Here is a 15,287-nt window from a genome sequence, read left to right as displayed (position 1 = left end):
ACATCTTAAAGTGACTATGTGACTATGTGCAAACAGAAAATCCAGGAAAAGACGGCAACATATTCCAGAAAAGGCACCGTACACCAACGCTGCGTGCAAAAATCCCAGTGGGATGTAAGTCAAACAACATTACAGTTATTCATTCTTGTCATTGGGAAAGTTGCATGTCAATATTGAGAGCATTGTACATCCATTATCAACTCCCCACTGTTGGCGACAGTCCACTTTAAGTTATCACCATCATCAATTCCATTATATTCAACAATGACATTAATCATCCGTGTTGTTCGTCTGACGTTTAAACGCTCCATGCAATGGGAGCTGCTATAAGAAGTGAATTGAATTCGGGAGAAAAAAAGCGACACAACGCAAAACCACTTCGGAGAGCGACACAGCACAACTGCAAAAGCCTACACGGTAGCATTGCAATTAACTTGCCAACCGTGAGTGTTTTAGTTGTATCCATGAGAAGCAGTGGTCGGCTTTAACCCAATGGAACCTTGTACTGTACACTATCAGTGGCAAGTGCATTAATCACTTCATCACTAGGCCATCCAGCCATGCCTGTTTGTACAGTGTGCGGTTTAAAAGGCAAGCATTGTCAGTGCCCTGTAGCGTTTGATGTGGGATGATGAAACACAACTTCAGATACAACCTCAGCCGCCTCAATATTTCTGACCACACTGCCATTTAGAAAACGTAGGGTGTCCATAAGAGCATCATCCGCTATGAAATAAATATGATGAGCAGTTAAAACTGGGTTGTTGAAATGGTGCAACCATTTTCTTTATGTACTTGTGACTTTTATTTTTTAAACAAAGCAAAAACTTGAGGGAACAATGTAACAGTGATCATAGGAACTGTGATTCAAATTTAACAACAAAGATATACACAAAACATGTACGACCAAGCTTTGCAGCCATAACTGGCAGCATGAGTCACTCCATAACAGCAGGAGTATCAGTAGGAGTATCAAATGTTTTCAATGCACCTTTAAAGATCAGCACACTATAATCGAAACTCAAGATCATACTTTGCAGCGGACATCCGGAGCGGTGCATTTTATTTCAGGCCACTCTGCATAGCAGTGGCAGCGGGGGTTCCCAGCTCCTCAAGAGCAGTTTTGAGTGCAGAAATTAGGAAATAACACTTACTACCCAGGGACACCAAAACAATTCATCTTCCTGGTTCTTTCGGTAAAGTCACGTAGAAGGGAAATAATAAAATAATAAAAATAAAACATAATAAAATAATATAATATATTTTATTATGTTTTATTTTTATAGTTTTATTTAGATTTTATTATTTCCCTTCTACGTGACTTTACCGAAAGAACCAAGAAGATGAATCCCTGCAGTCACGAAAGCTTTAAATCGAAACCAAAACAATTGTTACACAGTGATAATACTCACTCTCACGTGAGCAGCAGAACTGGATAATAAACAACTTTTTTCTATTCATGTAATAAAACTCAACACGTAATCAGTGACATTTTGGGCAATAATTATTCATAGCACATATGAGGCGAGGTAGATCATAGTTTATGTGGGTTGGAGATCGCAAAGCAACATGGTGCCTGATGAAAATTAAATGTGATTTTTTTCTGATAACCAGTTTTTAAGTTGGAACATGAATTGTTACCTAATATTAGCTATTGACGCCCAGACAAACCTTTCAATAAAAAAAACGCATTGCGACACGAACGAATTTCTTTCAAAAGTAAAAGTACATGTATTAAAAAAAAATGCCAGCACAACGCAATGTGGAAAGGTTAGTTTTTGTTCCTTGTTGACCGCTGCCAACGCAACATCACCAAATTATTTCTGTCGAATCCGTACATAGCAAGGTGAAGGACGCACGCCTTTTGCACATTCACCACTTGGTGGTGTAGTATTCTCAGTGCATTGTTTAGCACCCTCACCGAGGCACTGTATAAAGGGACACGTGTGGCCAATAAGTGACCCCCACATGAGGGCCTTGCGTTGCAGCAGCAGCTGTGTGGGCCATATTTGGCGGCGCGCAACAATGCGCGCTTGCATTGCTTGCGCACTGGCCAATTCGGTGCCCCCCACCACCTCCCCGTTGACAGACGCTTCGTTCGGGGGGGGGCTCAACGTGTGCTCGGTATGCGCCGCTTGCCCCTGCACTCTCCAAGCGCCCTCGGGCTGCCCTCGCTCAAACTATTTCAAACACACCCTCCTCGCACGCTCAGGAATGGCAGAGGGAAAGAGGTGGGGTGAAGGGCAGGGGGGAGTGAGGAAACACTGACTACCGTGCCCCGCAGACGACTCAAACAAAATCATGTCACGGTGTCAGAAATTAGTCCGTAGTTTTTGTTTCGTGAGCGTCGCGAACGAGATGATGATGATAATAACGCATCACCGCGGCCGCGGAGTAAACACGCGCGTTGTGCCAGCTGTGAGTATTTTTGTTGTGCAGCCGCGTGTGGCGTGGTGAGTGTTTGGGTTGATGGTTTTTGAGTGACGCCCCCCCATTCCACCCCACCCCACGCACCCTCCACCCCACGCCCCCCAATCCCATCCCACCCCACGCACACCCCACCCCACGCCCCCCAAACCCATCCCACCCCATGCCCCCCCATCCGATCCCACCCCACGCCCCCCAATCCCACCCCATCCCATGCCCCCCCCCATCCCATCTCACCCCATGCCCCCCCCCATCCCACCCCATCCCACCCCATACCCCCCCATCCCATCCCACCCCATGCCCCCCCCATCCCACCCCATGCCCCCCCCCCCCCATCCCACCCCATCCCATCCCACCCCATGCCCCCCGCCCCATCCCACACCATGCCCCCCCCCCATCCCACCCCATGCCCCCCCATCCCATCCCACCCCATGCCCCCCCACCCCATGCCCCCCCCATCCCATCCCCCATCCCATTCCACCCCATGTCCCCCCATCCCACCCCATGCCCCCCCCCATCCCACCCCATGCCCCCCCATCCCACCCCATGCCCCCCCCATCCCACCCCATGCCTCCCATCCCATCCCACCCCATGCCCCCCCCCACCCCATCCCACCCCATGCACCCCACCCCCCATCACCCCGCCTCCTGCACCATCGCTGTGCGAACTCACGCACAGGGAAGATCACAGCAGCAAGTGGCAGCAGCTGCAGCGTCTGGTGGTGGTGGTGCTGCTGTGGAGGAGTAGGAGGAGGAGGTGTGCGCGCGCTCTCTCACCACCGTGGTTCCACGACCATCTTCTCAACGCCACCATGGAGGGTAAACACTCAGGTGGGTTCCGTCCCTCTCCAGGGGGAGGTTTGCTCGCCTCTTGCGCCGTGAGAAGCTACCAACCCCGAGGTTGCTCAGGATGGGGTTTTTTTTAGGAGCGCTCATGTCAACCAGTCGCAAGTTGTTTCGGCGACGTTAGAGTTGATAGGTTTTTTCACGTCTCCTGCGGTGTGGTTTTTTTTATTGACCTCTCCCGGATTCTTTAGTCGCTGCCTTCAAAGGTTGTTCTTCCTTTCATGCAAGCAGCTGTCCGGCTTTACTGCTAATGTTATCAGGTGTCCGCTTTCGCGAGTTATTTTCTGTGAATTATTCAGTGCAGAACATGTGGTTTTGGGCGCGCTTCGTTTGAACGACGTCAACCTGAACGTGTACGATATTCATTTTGTGTTACCACGTTTAGATATAATTGGATGTTGTGCAGTGTCACTTCCCATTCTTTGTTTAGTCCATTATTTCCAAAGTTTAGCGTTATTAAACAGAGGTGGGACAAAGTCATTGTTATGCAAGTCCAAGTCGAGTCGCAAGTCATCAAATTCATGACTCGAGTCTGACTCGAGTCCAAGTCACATGACTCGAGTCCACATCTCATAGGTGGGACAAAGTCATTGTTATGCAAGTCCAAGTCGAGTCGCAAGTCATCAAATTCATGACTCGAGTCTGACTCGAGTCCAAGTCACATGACTCGAGTCCACACCTCTGTTATTAAACAAGAGGATGAACACATTTGGAACTATCCCTGAAAAGGCAGAATATTGTATTTGTATACCACATCTTCAGCTTCCTAGCTCATTGTTTTTACGTGCTATGAAGAAGGGCCGTTGCCCGAAACGTCTGATGGTATTGTTTTTAATGCGGTGTAAATGACGAATGCATTGAGCTCCTAGTTCATTGCTGCGTACTTACGCCATGCCAGTGATCAGATAGATAAGCACAGGTACATGTGTTTGACTATTTACCTCGCCATATGACACCCATTAGACTTATAAATTATATGTAAATATCTCCAATGTATCAACTTCTGATTGTCTCTGAATAGTTGATTTAAATATAAATGTTTAGTACAGTGTCGTACTATAATGATTGCTTATTAGACTGCCTCGTCACAGGACTGATCGGGCTCTTTCTGCTTAACTGGTTTTCAGAAGCCATTTCACAACTTACCCGTACAGTGTGTCTAGTTTTATGCAATTGTAAATATGCTACGCGTGCATACATGTTTGTCGATCAACTGCTGGATGAAAGTCCTCTCCACACCAGTGCAAAGTCATCGGGGAAATAAGGCCATACTTCACCACGCTGGTCGGTGCAAATCGGTAAATGTGCTTGCTACTTAGTAGTTGGAGAGCATTAACCACGGTGGATTTTGCTCCATTGCCACCCGCTGACAAGTTATCCCCACAAGCAGCCTACTACACCTTTGATCTGCTATGTCCACCATGGTCACCCATTCAAGAAGCACTGACCATGACCAGACTTCACTCCCAAAATTTGACAAGGTTGGGGGGAGGGATGCATTCCAAATAATTTAGTCATAGAATTATGTTTAAGCAATACAAATAACTGAAAGGCCTACACGTTTTAAAACTCTGGTAAAATGTTTATGCCCATAGGAATACACAGAATGTGTTTCATTATCAAATTCGAAAAACATATGTTTGGTCGCGTGATGGCGAGGAATTTTTAGGCATCTTCGTCAGGTAGCCTGGGAGGGGTCAGACAACAAGGAATGCTGTTGCTAGGAGAGCTGCGGCTTCTCAGTTGGATAATTATCACCTCAAGTCATCAAATCCCTCTTGAGTCAGCAAGGATTGTATATTTACTCATTCCCTGGCATCGAACACGGCTGTGTTAATCTACATGTGACACAAGGGGAGTGCTGTGGTCCGTTTCTCTGAGGAACACACCCATGGTGCATGCCTATGCTTCAGTAGGCCACATATCATCATCGTCTGCCATGATTAATCCACTGCTAAATTAACGTATCCTCCAGCTACCGCCATCTCTCGTGATGCTGTGGTGTAACAATGCCCACCTATCGCCTGCACACGAGCTGATTTAATTGGCTACATCCCATCGGTGGACGTCCTGTCAGGTGTGTAAATATGTTTTGCCTGCCACTCCATTATTATTATTATTGATCATCGGTCATCATCCTTTCTCAGGGACGTGTCCAGTCCGGTGGCGGTACAGGCCACACGCTGTTCGTGTTTCATGGAAAAGTGTTCACAGCTCTAAATGCTCAATCTCCCAGTCTCAGAAGTCCGTACCGGGCATGGTTGGAAAATTCTCACCCATTGAGAGCCGTAAGCATGTCCGACCGCCAGCTGCTACTTGGAACGGAAAATGTTATTCGCAGTGTGCACTGTTCGTGTGTGAGACGTGCACCATCCACAGACCATGGCCTGGACTCACGGATGCCTTCCCTATGATGATTATAAGGTCTCCGATATCAAATACTAAACATAAACCAGAGGCTCGTGATGCTGGTCCTCAATGGCTGCCGCCCTGGCAGGTTTAATAGATTACTTGAAATATCCAAGTGCTTAAGGGCTGAGCATAGTGGCAAATGACTAATGAACCGTTTGGGTTCACTTAAGAACTACTATAATTGAGTGCCGAGTTAGAAGGAAAATCAGAAGCCACTTCAACTTTGGAGGACCTTGCAAAATCAACCAGCTTAGCAAAGATGTGTAGCATTTTTTTAAATGTAGTCTTTTTTTTCTGTCGAACAATAACTTGCTTTTGTTTACTGCTGGAGATAAAGCACGTACGTAATAATGTTGTTTTCAACATGTGTCCTGTAATGACTCCGTGATTACATGCGCACCATTATGGAGTCGGGGTGTATTTATGTTGCCCAGTTTATACGATGCACACTCTCGCCGTGGTATGACGCGTGCAATTAAAACTTAATGGCAGGGCGAGTTTAACGCTAATTAAGAGATTTACATGTTACGTCAGTGTTGTCATGTTGGAAACTCCCTTGCAGCGCTTTATATAAATGTTAGTCACTCTTTTAAATGGCTAAACTTGTATACAGTACAAAGAAAAGTTTGCATGCGGGTTTACACCATATATTTTCAACAACACAATGTGTATACTTCGTTATTTACAGTACTGCCAATGTACAGCCCTTTGTTAATCCACTGCCAAATGAGGCCACTGGCTGATGGTGAAATATTTTTTTCACGATATTTACAGGAGGACCTTGCTTGGCACACAGTACAAGGGAAATACAAACGCCGGGTAGAGGCCCTCATCCAGCAGTGGATTGGCACAAGTGCTGTATGTGTACAAGGGAAATCAATCAATCTGGTTTCAGTTGGAGCTCTACCCACGTGACACCTGTAGATGCCAAATCCTTCTGCACTGGTTGTTGGTTCCAGTTAACCAGCGGTCATCTCGTTCTTTGTTTACCATTTTCCAGGACCCGCGTAAATGGCTGCCACACCCTATTATCCAATGCCATGCCATATATGTAATCTAGCCAGTTCAGGCAGCGCTCTTTGTTGACTGATGTAATTTATAGTTTTGGTCAATTGACAGTTCTCCTTATATTCTTGGTTCTTTCGGTAAAGTTACGTAGAAGGGAAATAATACAATAATAAAAATAAAACTACACATTTTTATTACTGTATTATTTCCATTCTACTTGACTTCACCTAAAAGAACCAAGAATAGGAATCCCCTGCAGTCACGAAAGCTTTAAATCGAAAGTTCTCATATTTATTATCACAGAAACAGCCAGTCTGACACAATTGCCCTGCATATAGGAGTCAATTATATATATACAAATTTAATAACGATAATTTACAAGGCCTTTGGTCAACAATAATAATGGAGTGATAGCCACACAATGGAACACAACCAAGATCAAGAGGGTTCCCACGGAGGAGATGGAGTGATTAAATCTGTGTGCAGGTGCCGGGTTGATTCCAGAATCATGAGAGTTTGCGGCAGCTTGTGGAAGCCTTCATCTCGCAATGGATTAACCATGGCTGGTGTGTCACCATACTTCACCGTGCTGGTCGGTGTTGATTGGTGAAGTATAGTTGAGGGGTGGCCACTACCAGTTCAGATATTGAGATACGATATTTAAACCAGCTGAGACGTAAGTTTGACGTTCCAGAAGTGCATAATTTCAGCAGCACCGCTTCAATACACACAAACTCTGACAGTGTTCCACCAGCAGTGCTGGGTTTTCCCGAATCAATGTTGGTGAAATCCCTTTCTTCCAGGCAAGGATCCTCTCTTTAAGCTATGGGGTCCTTTTTCAAAGTAAAATTATAAAACATTACCCCGTAGCGTAAAGAGAGGATCTTTGCCTGTAAGATTGGCAGTTATCTGAACAGGTCCCAGGCCTCCACTGGATTGACTCATCCTCTAATGCAGGGGTCGGGAACCTTTTTGCCTGGGAGAGCCATTAAAGCCAAATATTTCTAAATATATTTCATTGAGAGCCATATATAACGTATAATAAATTAAATATGTCTTACTTTTAATGCGACTTCTGGTGCTGCATGGTTTTGCTGATGGCCTTGTAGTCTGGTTCATACGTGGTGAGGTTGAGCTTCATGCAGGCGTGACCCGTGAAATTTATCTTCAAAACTAATTTCTGTTTACTTTAAAATGACACAGTATTATTAAGCAATATCACAAGTATTTTAAAATCAGTTCCAAACTGATTTTTTTTCTTTTTTCAACTCAAAATTGTCTGGGAGCCATATGCCGTCACTGGAAGAGCCATATATGGCTCGCGAGCCATAGGTTCCCGACCGCTGCTCTAATGAGTACCTGGTGCAGTATGTAAACTACGCCACAAGGGAGACAAAAGTACATTGTGCTGGACACCTACTTCCTCATGTATAGTTCTGACCTCCATAGGTGCTCACAAACAGCACTTGCCCCAAAAGTATATATGGAAGATTTTTGTCTTTGTGGGGACTGATCCAGCGTTCGCTTATGCACTTCTTTGAAGGCCGTGTGGCTAATGGGTTGTGTGGGAAATATTTAAGTGTTAACTTCGTCGAGCATTACAACTTTAAGTTAGATACTCTTTCCCCACACGGCACTCCCACTCAACTCCTTAAACCTCGTCCTCCCATCCCTTTCAAACAGGGAAACAAAACGTCGCCGTGAGCAGTACCGGGACGACCGAATACGATGACTACGGTATGGCCACGGGGGGCCAAATGGACGACCCGGATGAGCAGGAGAGCTGCCGAGCGGGGCACCTGGACCCGGAGCCTACTTTGAAACAGCGTGCGGGCCGGTGGCTGGGCTGGTGGAGCGGCTGGTGGGTCACCTGGTGGCTCGGGTGGGCGCTGGGCTACGTGGAGATAGGGCTCATGGTGGGCTGGTTCACGGGCGAGCTGGGAATGCAGGCTGGCACGTGCTTCGGAAGGCTCATCCCGGCCGGCATGATGGTGTGGTGGCTTGGCCTGTGGGTGAGCGCGGCGGCCGGAGAGCTGGCGGGCTCCGTGCTGCCGCCGTGGGCCGCAAGGAGCGTGGTGGCGACGCTGGGCATCTTCGTGGTGGGCTCGGTGATTGCGCTGCTGCAGCGGGCGTTGGGGCACGCCGGGCAGCTCATCCGCGACACCGTGCGGAAATACGTGCGACACTCGGAGGTGGAGCTGGTGGTGGACGTGATGTTCGGCCTCGTGGTGGGCGTCGCCGTGTTCTTGTTTTCTGTCACGGTGATCGTCTTCGACATGCTCTACGAGTACGTGGGGCTGAGCTGGCCGGCACTGGGAGGCGCCTCTCTCGGGTTCTTCTTCGGCTCTGTCTGCTTGGCTTTTTACCGGACGCTCGTCAGCCCCCCGTGCAGCCAAACCAAGCAGTGACCCACTGGGCCCCCGTCAGGCCATGATACACTAGAGAAGCAATTCCCACACTTTACTTGCTTGCATACTAACATTGAAAAAAAGATATAACTGGATGCACCACCAAAAAGCATTTTCACAATACCCACTGAAGAATGTATACTGAACTTAAAGAATGCAGTATTCCTAAAGCCAATGGTTACAACATTTGTTGCAGTATACAAATATACCGTAAAAATATATACAATTATAAATAATGCATACATTAAGCATGTATATGCGCACATGCAATTACTGCTTACCCGACTACATTTGGACACATACAATCATATATATTCATACACATCTTCCTGTGTATATACAGATGCATCCTCTGATGCTTACATACAATACATATGTACAATGCTAACTATTTGGCGTGCCAATGTCAAACTTTATGGTACGCATACCGCAGTTTAAGTTTAAGAACCACTGCATTGAGGCAATGGTGGGGCACTTGTCACTGACAACACATTCACTATGAGCTACTGATGCAACTTGTATGTCAGTGGAATAGCCTGACAAATCTCCGTCTAAAAAACGAAAATTTTATTTTGTAGTAACTACTGCCGTGAAGGCTGCTGGCGATGATTACCCTGCAATTGCCCTTATGTATCATGGCCTTTAATCGTTCATTTCTGAACAAGCCAAAGACATAACTAACGATAGCTATTGACGTACCGTGATGGTGATTTTTCAAATGAAAATCTAAATATTACTTGATGACACCTTGTGCTGTATTTTGTGTTGCTAACAATAATTATTTTAAATAGAGCAAATGCAGCATTAGACTTGTTTTTCTTTAGATAATTTTAACTTGATATGCCACAATGGATTTTTGTGCAACAAATGTCAATGTTAAATATGCCCCCTATTATGGAATGCTTATGAAAGTGTAGATTTACTGTATATGTATTTCAAGTACTGCAGTATATTCGCGCTATAAACACGTTTGGATACAGTATTAACTTTGGAGCAGTCTCTATATGTTCTTGCTGCATGGCTACGTGGTGGGCAGCAGAGTCCAAGGACGGTACAGCGAAATCCATTGTTGTAATATACTACGTTCCCATATCTATACTTTTCCCTTCATCCCACACTCTCCATCTACCTACAATCATGGTGAAATAGCTGCCATAACCCACATGGCATACCAAGGCCCTCATTCAGCAGTGGATTTCACAACAAGGGCTATACAGTGTATTTGTACATGTGTTTTGTCCAGATACAAAAGCACCCATTTTTTTTTCTCTTCGTGTGTCTAAAATCCAGGATTCATGTGGCAGAATATTCGTGCATGCGCCACTACCTAAATAAACCAAATTACTTCCGTCACAAGCTTCAATTCATTAAAGCCGACTCGGGCTAGCTTATTTTGTTTATATTGTTTTGTTGGTTAAAAATAGATGAAATAGATGTTTACCTTTTAAGGTAACATCTATTTACCTTTTAAGGTAACATCTATTTACACAGTACTTATAGGTACCATCTACAAGTACTGTGTAGGTATTAAATGGGAACAACGATTCATAACAGTAGATTCTTTTATTTTGGGGCTTTATTAACATTTAGATTTTAAAAGTGTTGTGTTGTAAAAGCAAGTTCTGCACCCGCAGTAATTATGATGTAGTCACTGCAAGAACACCAATGAAGTGTGTATCATGACACGTAGAGTACTTGTTTGCAATGGTTGATGTGTAGAATATTCGTTTGCATTGGTGTCGTTCAATAAAGATGGTGTTTCAGAATGTATGAGGCATAAGAGGCTGCTTCGTGAATTTTAGTTCAACCTCCGTGAGTGTCTGGAGGATGGTTGTCTATTTTTAAGCAACAAATTATTAGGCTCTTACGCAGTCGATCCAATTTGGCTTTTCAACACCGTCTGGGCCAAGTGGGGCCTATTGAATTACAAGCACACCATTATTTGTATGCAATCTTGAGTTACCTCAATCAGCTGGTTCAGGCAATCTCAGAAGGCCACATTACTCTCCGCACAGTCTAGATATTTTCCACATTGTGTGTGGTCACGTGTTTATCCGCCCTTGATGTCTTATCTCCAAATAAACTTAACATCGTAACCGGCCTCTCCAAGTGCACTATATATCATGTAAATACAATACAGAACAATTTGGATGTATGTGACATGAAAATCTGACCACATTTACATACGCAGAAATATAATGTGACCACATCTCAGGATACAGAAACGGCAGGCATATTTTGTGTAAAGAGGTTATCAGTCTTAAAATAGGAATGTGTTGAGCATGGACTTGGAAACGGAGTCAACAGCACTTAATTATAAACTATTTTTTATTTTAGCAGGTAAGGCCCACTGAGCAATATAACTCTTTCAGAAGTCACCTGGCCACAAATGATAGCTCCACGAAGTGGCTTTGCATGTGAAAATGTATAGCAGCCAAATACTCTAAATGCATGTTTCTAAATTTGGACGGAAACCCGGATTCAAATCCACACGACTATGGGGAGAACACGAAAACTACAAATATGCAGGCGTCAGGGTCGGGATCGAACCCATAACATCCTGTATAGCAGGAGAGGTAGTTAACATCTCACCACCATGGCACATGATGGCTGGAAAAAGGGCAGTTCTAGACTGGGGGCAGCAGAGGAGAATTAGTTTTAACCTAACCTGGACATCATCAGGGATATGAATGATGTTCTGCAGCTGCTTGGTACTGGATATAAATAATATTTGTATTTTTGCCTTGTGTCAACTCCTCACCAATGTCATTTTAATTCATAAGTGTGCGCAGCAGTTTCATGTTGCCAGCAGAGGGCAGCAGAGGTTTAGAAAAGCAAACGTGGCCACAGCCAAAAACGTGTAGAACAACACAACCCAAAAAACATTGCCGCGATTGAATATACTGAATGTGATCTTAACAAAGACGTTACTCGTCAAGAATGTGACACATCTTAATTAAATTAAAACGTTAATAAGCATTTCAAATACCTTTAATTTGTCGTGCAGTGAAAGATGTAATTACATTAAATTCGGCATGTTAGATATACTTTTTTGAAGGCAATGTTTTGGATTATACAATAAATGTTTCACATGTTTACACAATTGTAAATTATGAGTACTTCACAGTGAAATGGCAGAATAAACGAGTTTTCACAATGGCAACCCCTCTGTATTTTTTTAATGATCCCAATTAAAGACAATTTTACCAACGCAATTTATGATTTTTTAAAGTAATCCAAGTATTCAATAGATAGCGTACAGGTGAGTGTCAGCCATTGGTGTAGCGTGGCTGGCATGGACCGGTGTAAGGCATGAAATTGGGCCCCCTGTCCAATTTCCTCCCTCTTCGTAGCCCAGTACCTGAACCCCTCCGGCCCAAGGGCCCTGGTGCAGTTGCACGACCTGCACACTCGATAACGATGCCACTGTTTCGATTTAAAGCTTTCGTGACTGCACGGATTCATCTTCTTGGTTCTTTAGGTAAAGTCACGTAGAATGGAAATAATAAAATAATAAAAATAAAACATAATAAAAGAATTCTCACGACGTTTCGGCCACAACGCAAGCAGCCGTCCTCAGGTGAAGAGCAGGTCTGTCGACGGCTGCTTGCGTTGTGGCCGAAACGTCGTGAGAATTATTTTTATTATTTTATTATTTCCATTCTACGTAACTTTACCGAAAGAACCAAGAAGATGCCACTGTTGCTAGTTCCATGCACAGCCAATTCAAACCATGCTTATGTGCACATCATCAAAGTCGCACGTACCAGCTATTGACACATCCCATTGCACTGACCACTGGTTTCAAGATCTCGATCACGCTGCCAGCTGCGCTTGTGTTGTTGCTGGAGGAGTCTTGTCAAATGTGTGTGCACACGTGGAGGCGGTAGCATTCACAACAGTATATGGCGGTCGAAAGTAGGAGAGAGAACCAAGACAAAGGACACCTATGAGCTTATGTCATATGGTAGATCTTCGCCCAAGGCCCTGATCCCTGGATAAAATACCTTATGGTAGAACGTCTCCCACTATGATAGAGCTTCTGCGTCCTGGTTGATTCACTTACTATTGTCTCCTCTCCTCTGTATGGGAGGACATCTAACCCAACCCGAATATCCTCTCTTTTTCATTGCACGCAATAAAAACTACAGCGAAGTTCATGCGATTACGGATAAACATCTTGATTTGCTTTAACCAAGTGACTTTTATTTCCTAACACGCACATTTATTTTACAACCCATACCCTATAAAATAATAAGATTAATTAATTTAGGTTATAAAACACTTTCATGACAATATCATCTAAAATCACTCTACGATCACAGTTGTGATAAATGGAAAGACCTGGTAGGGTGGAAGATCTGCAATGGCCAGAAGAGATGACATGGAAGCGTATCCAGGTGGAAAGATCTACCATATGGTAGTTTGTGAAGGCGGATGAGGTGCCATGCAGAATATGTGCCGTGGGGCACAGGTTCGAGGGCACACCAGCCAGCCAGAGAGGACTCCAGCTGGATGGAGTTCGACAGTGAAGACAACCACTGTTGCATACGTGCCACCGCATCTTATGTGTGCAGCTCTACTATCACGGCATCTTAAAGAGTGTGCTTTAATCCCACTGCACTTATAAAGATACATGATGATAGCCAGGCGATGCATAAAACTCTGGGCAGGCACTTGACATTCATCAAGTAGAAGCATTTAGGTCCTGGGCAGGTCCTAATGTTCTTCCATGGAATTAGTTGTGATGCACAGTAGTGATAACTGAAGATAGAAAATGAAATGTATACACTTCTTTTTAAATCTGTAAAACATCGAAGACTTTGATCAGAGTTTGGAGAAGCTTGTGCGACTGTATGAATCTTAGTAGCTAATGCACATTTCAGGATGGAGCAGATGGTTTCCACACTGCACTCTGCACCTGGTGGCCTGAGTTTGATCGCCGGCCACAGCTAACGTGAGTGGAAAGTGATATGTTACACGGTCCTGGGCTTGCCAAAAAATGTTCGCCAACCTTCCCTAACCAAATGGGACATTTTTTTCCAGTATCAAAGTATGAAAAATATATAAGAACAGGTTTGACCCTTTCCGACAATTAAACAGGTGTTAAGATGTCCAAACACCAAATAGAAACCTTTTGCAAAGAAGCAAGTCTGCATTAACCACACGTACGTGTGGTGAACATGCACACAAACATGCTTTGATAATTATATATGCATTGTCTTTGAAACTGATTGGCCTACATCACAGACAACCTTCTTTAGGGCCTAGTCTCACCAGTGTCAGACCAGAGAACGCCAAAAGGCGAACAGTACAAAGACAATGCCACTATCAGAGCATTTTTAGCTCGGGGTCAGCAGCTACAAAATGGGACCTTTTTAAATCCTTTATATTAAGTTCACTTGCTTGCTTGCTTACGACCGTGCAAATCTTTCGGTCGTTTTTTAACCCACTTCCCGTGATCCAATCGAGCTGACATTTTGCACACAGACTCGTTGTGCGTGACAATGCATTTTCGTGAAAAAAAAATTGCAAAATTTTACACTTTTTAGGAAAAAATAAATTATATTTAATTACCAATTGCTTAATGGTGGCAGCCATTCATCTGACCCATAGGTGGCAGCCATCTCAAGCCAGAGGACGAGAGGACTCTAGCCGCCACGCATATAAAGGATTTATAGTGAAAAACTTTGTTTTTACGGATTAATTTTTTACCAGTATCAAAGTATGAAAAAATTCTGGCAATAAAACAGGTGTTAAGATGTTCAAACACCAAATAGAAACCTTTTGCAAGGAATCAAGTCTGCATTAACCACATATACTTGTGGTGAACATTAAAATAAAGATATTACGTATAATATCTTTATTTTAATGCACATTTACAAATACTTTGTTCATTAGTTCCCTACAGCCTTCATTCGATTTTTACGAAGGAAAACATCTATCTGAGCTTTCACGTAGAGATATGTGATAATCTCACAGTTCAATGTGTGCATGTGAGCTGGGACATTTTCCAGAACTCAGCCCCGGACAACTCCGGAATTAAAACCCTCCATGTGACCCGCACATGTACACACGTAGATGAGTCTTCGCACTACCCTGTAGTAATGACAGCCTGATAATATCCGTGTGAACAGACAACCAACCCAATCACACATCGGTTTTTTTTTTAATATTGCAAATGCAG

At 44.2% G+C, this 15,287-nt stretch overlaps 1 protein-coding gene across 1 annotated transcript; it reads left to right on the top strand.

Annotated features, from left to right (window-relative positions):
• The first annotated feature begins 3,079 nt into the window (after positions 1 to 3,079).
• Positions 3,080 to 10,870, top strand: LOC144720263 (uncharacterized). The gene is made up of 2 exons (XM_078596861.1): positions 3,080 to 3,257; positions 8,376 to 10,870. The coding sequence occupies exons 1-2, from the start codon at positions 3,239 to 3,241 to the stop codon at positions 9,098 to 9,100; spliced, it is 744 nt and encodes a 247-aa protein (XP_078452987.1). The 5' UTR covers positions 3,080 to 3,238; the 3' UTR covers positions 9,101 to 10,870.
• The last annotated feature ends 4,417 nt before the right edge of the window (positions 10,871 to 15,287 follow it).

The sequence above is a fragment of the Lampetra planeri genome, chromosome 8 (assembly GCF_965212315.1).
Source record: "Lampetra planeri chromosome 8, kcLamPlan1.2.h2, whole genome shotgun sequence".
Lineage (NCBI taxonomy): Eukaryota > Metazoa > Chordata > Hyperoartia > Petromyzontiformes > Petromyzontidae > Lampetra > Lampetra planeri.
Note: the sequence above shows the minus strand (reverse complement) of the source record. Positions and strands in the feature narration are given on the sequence as shown.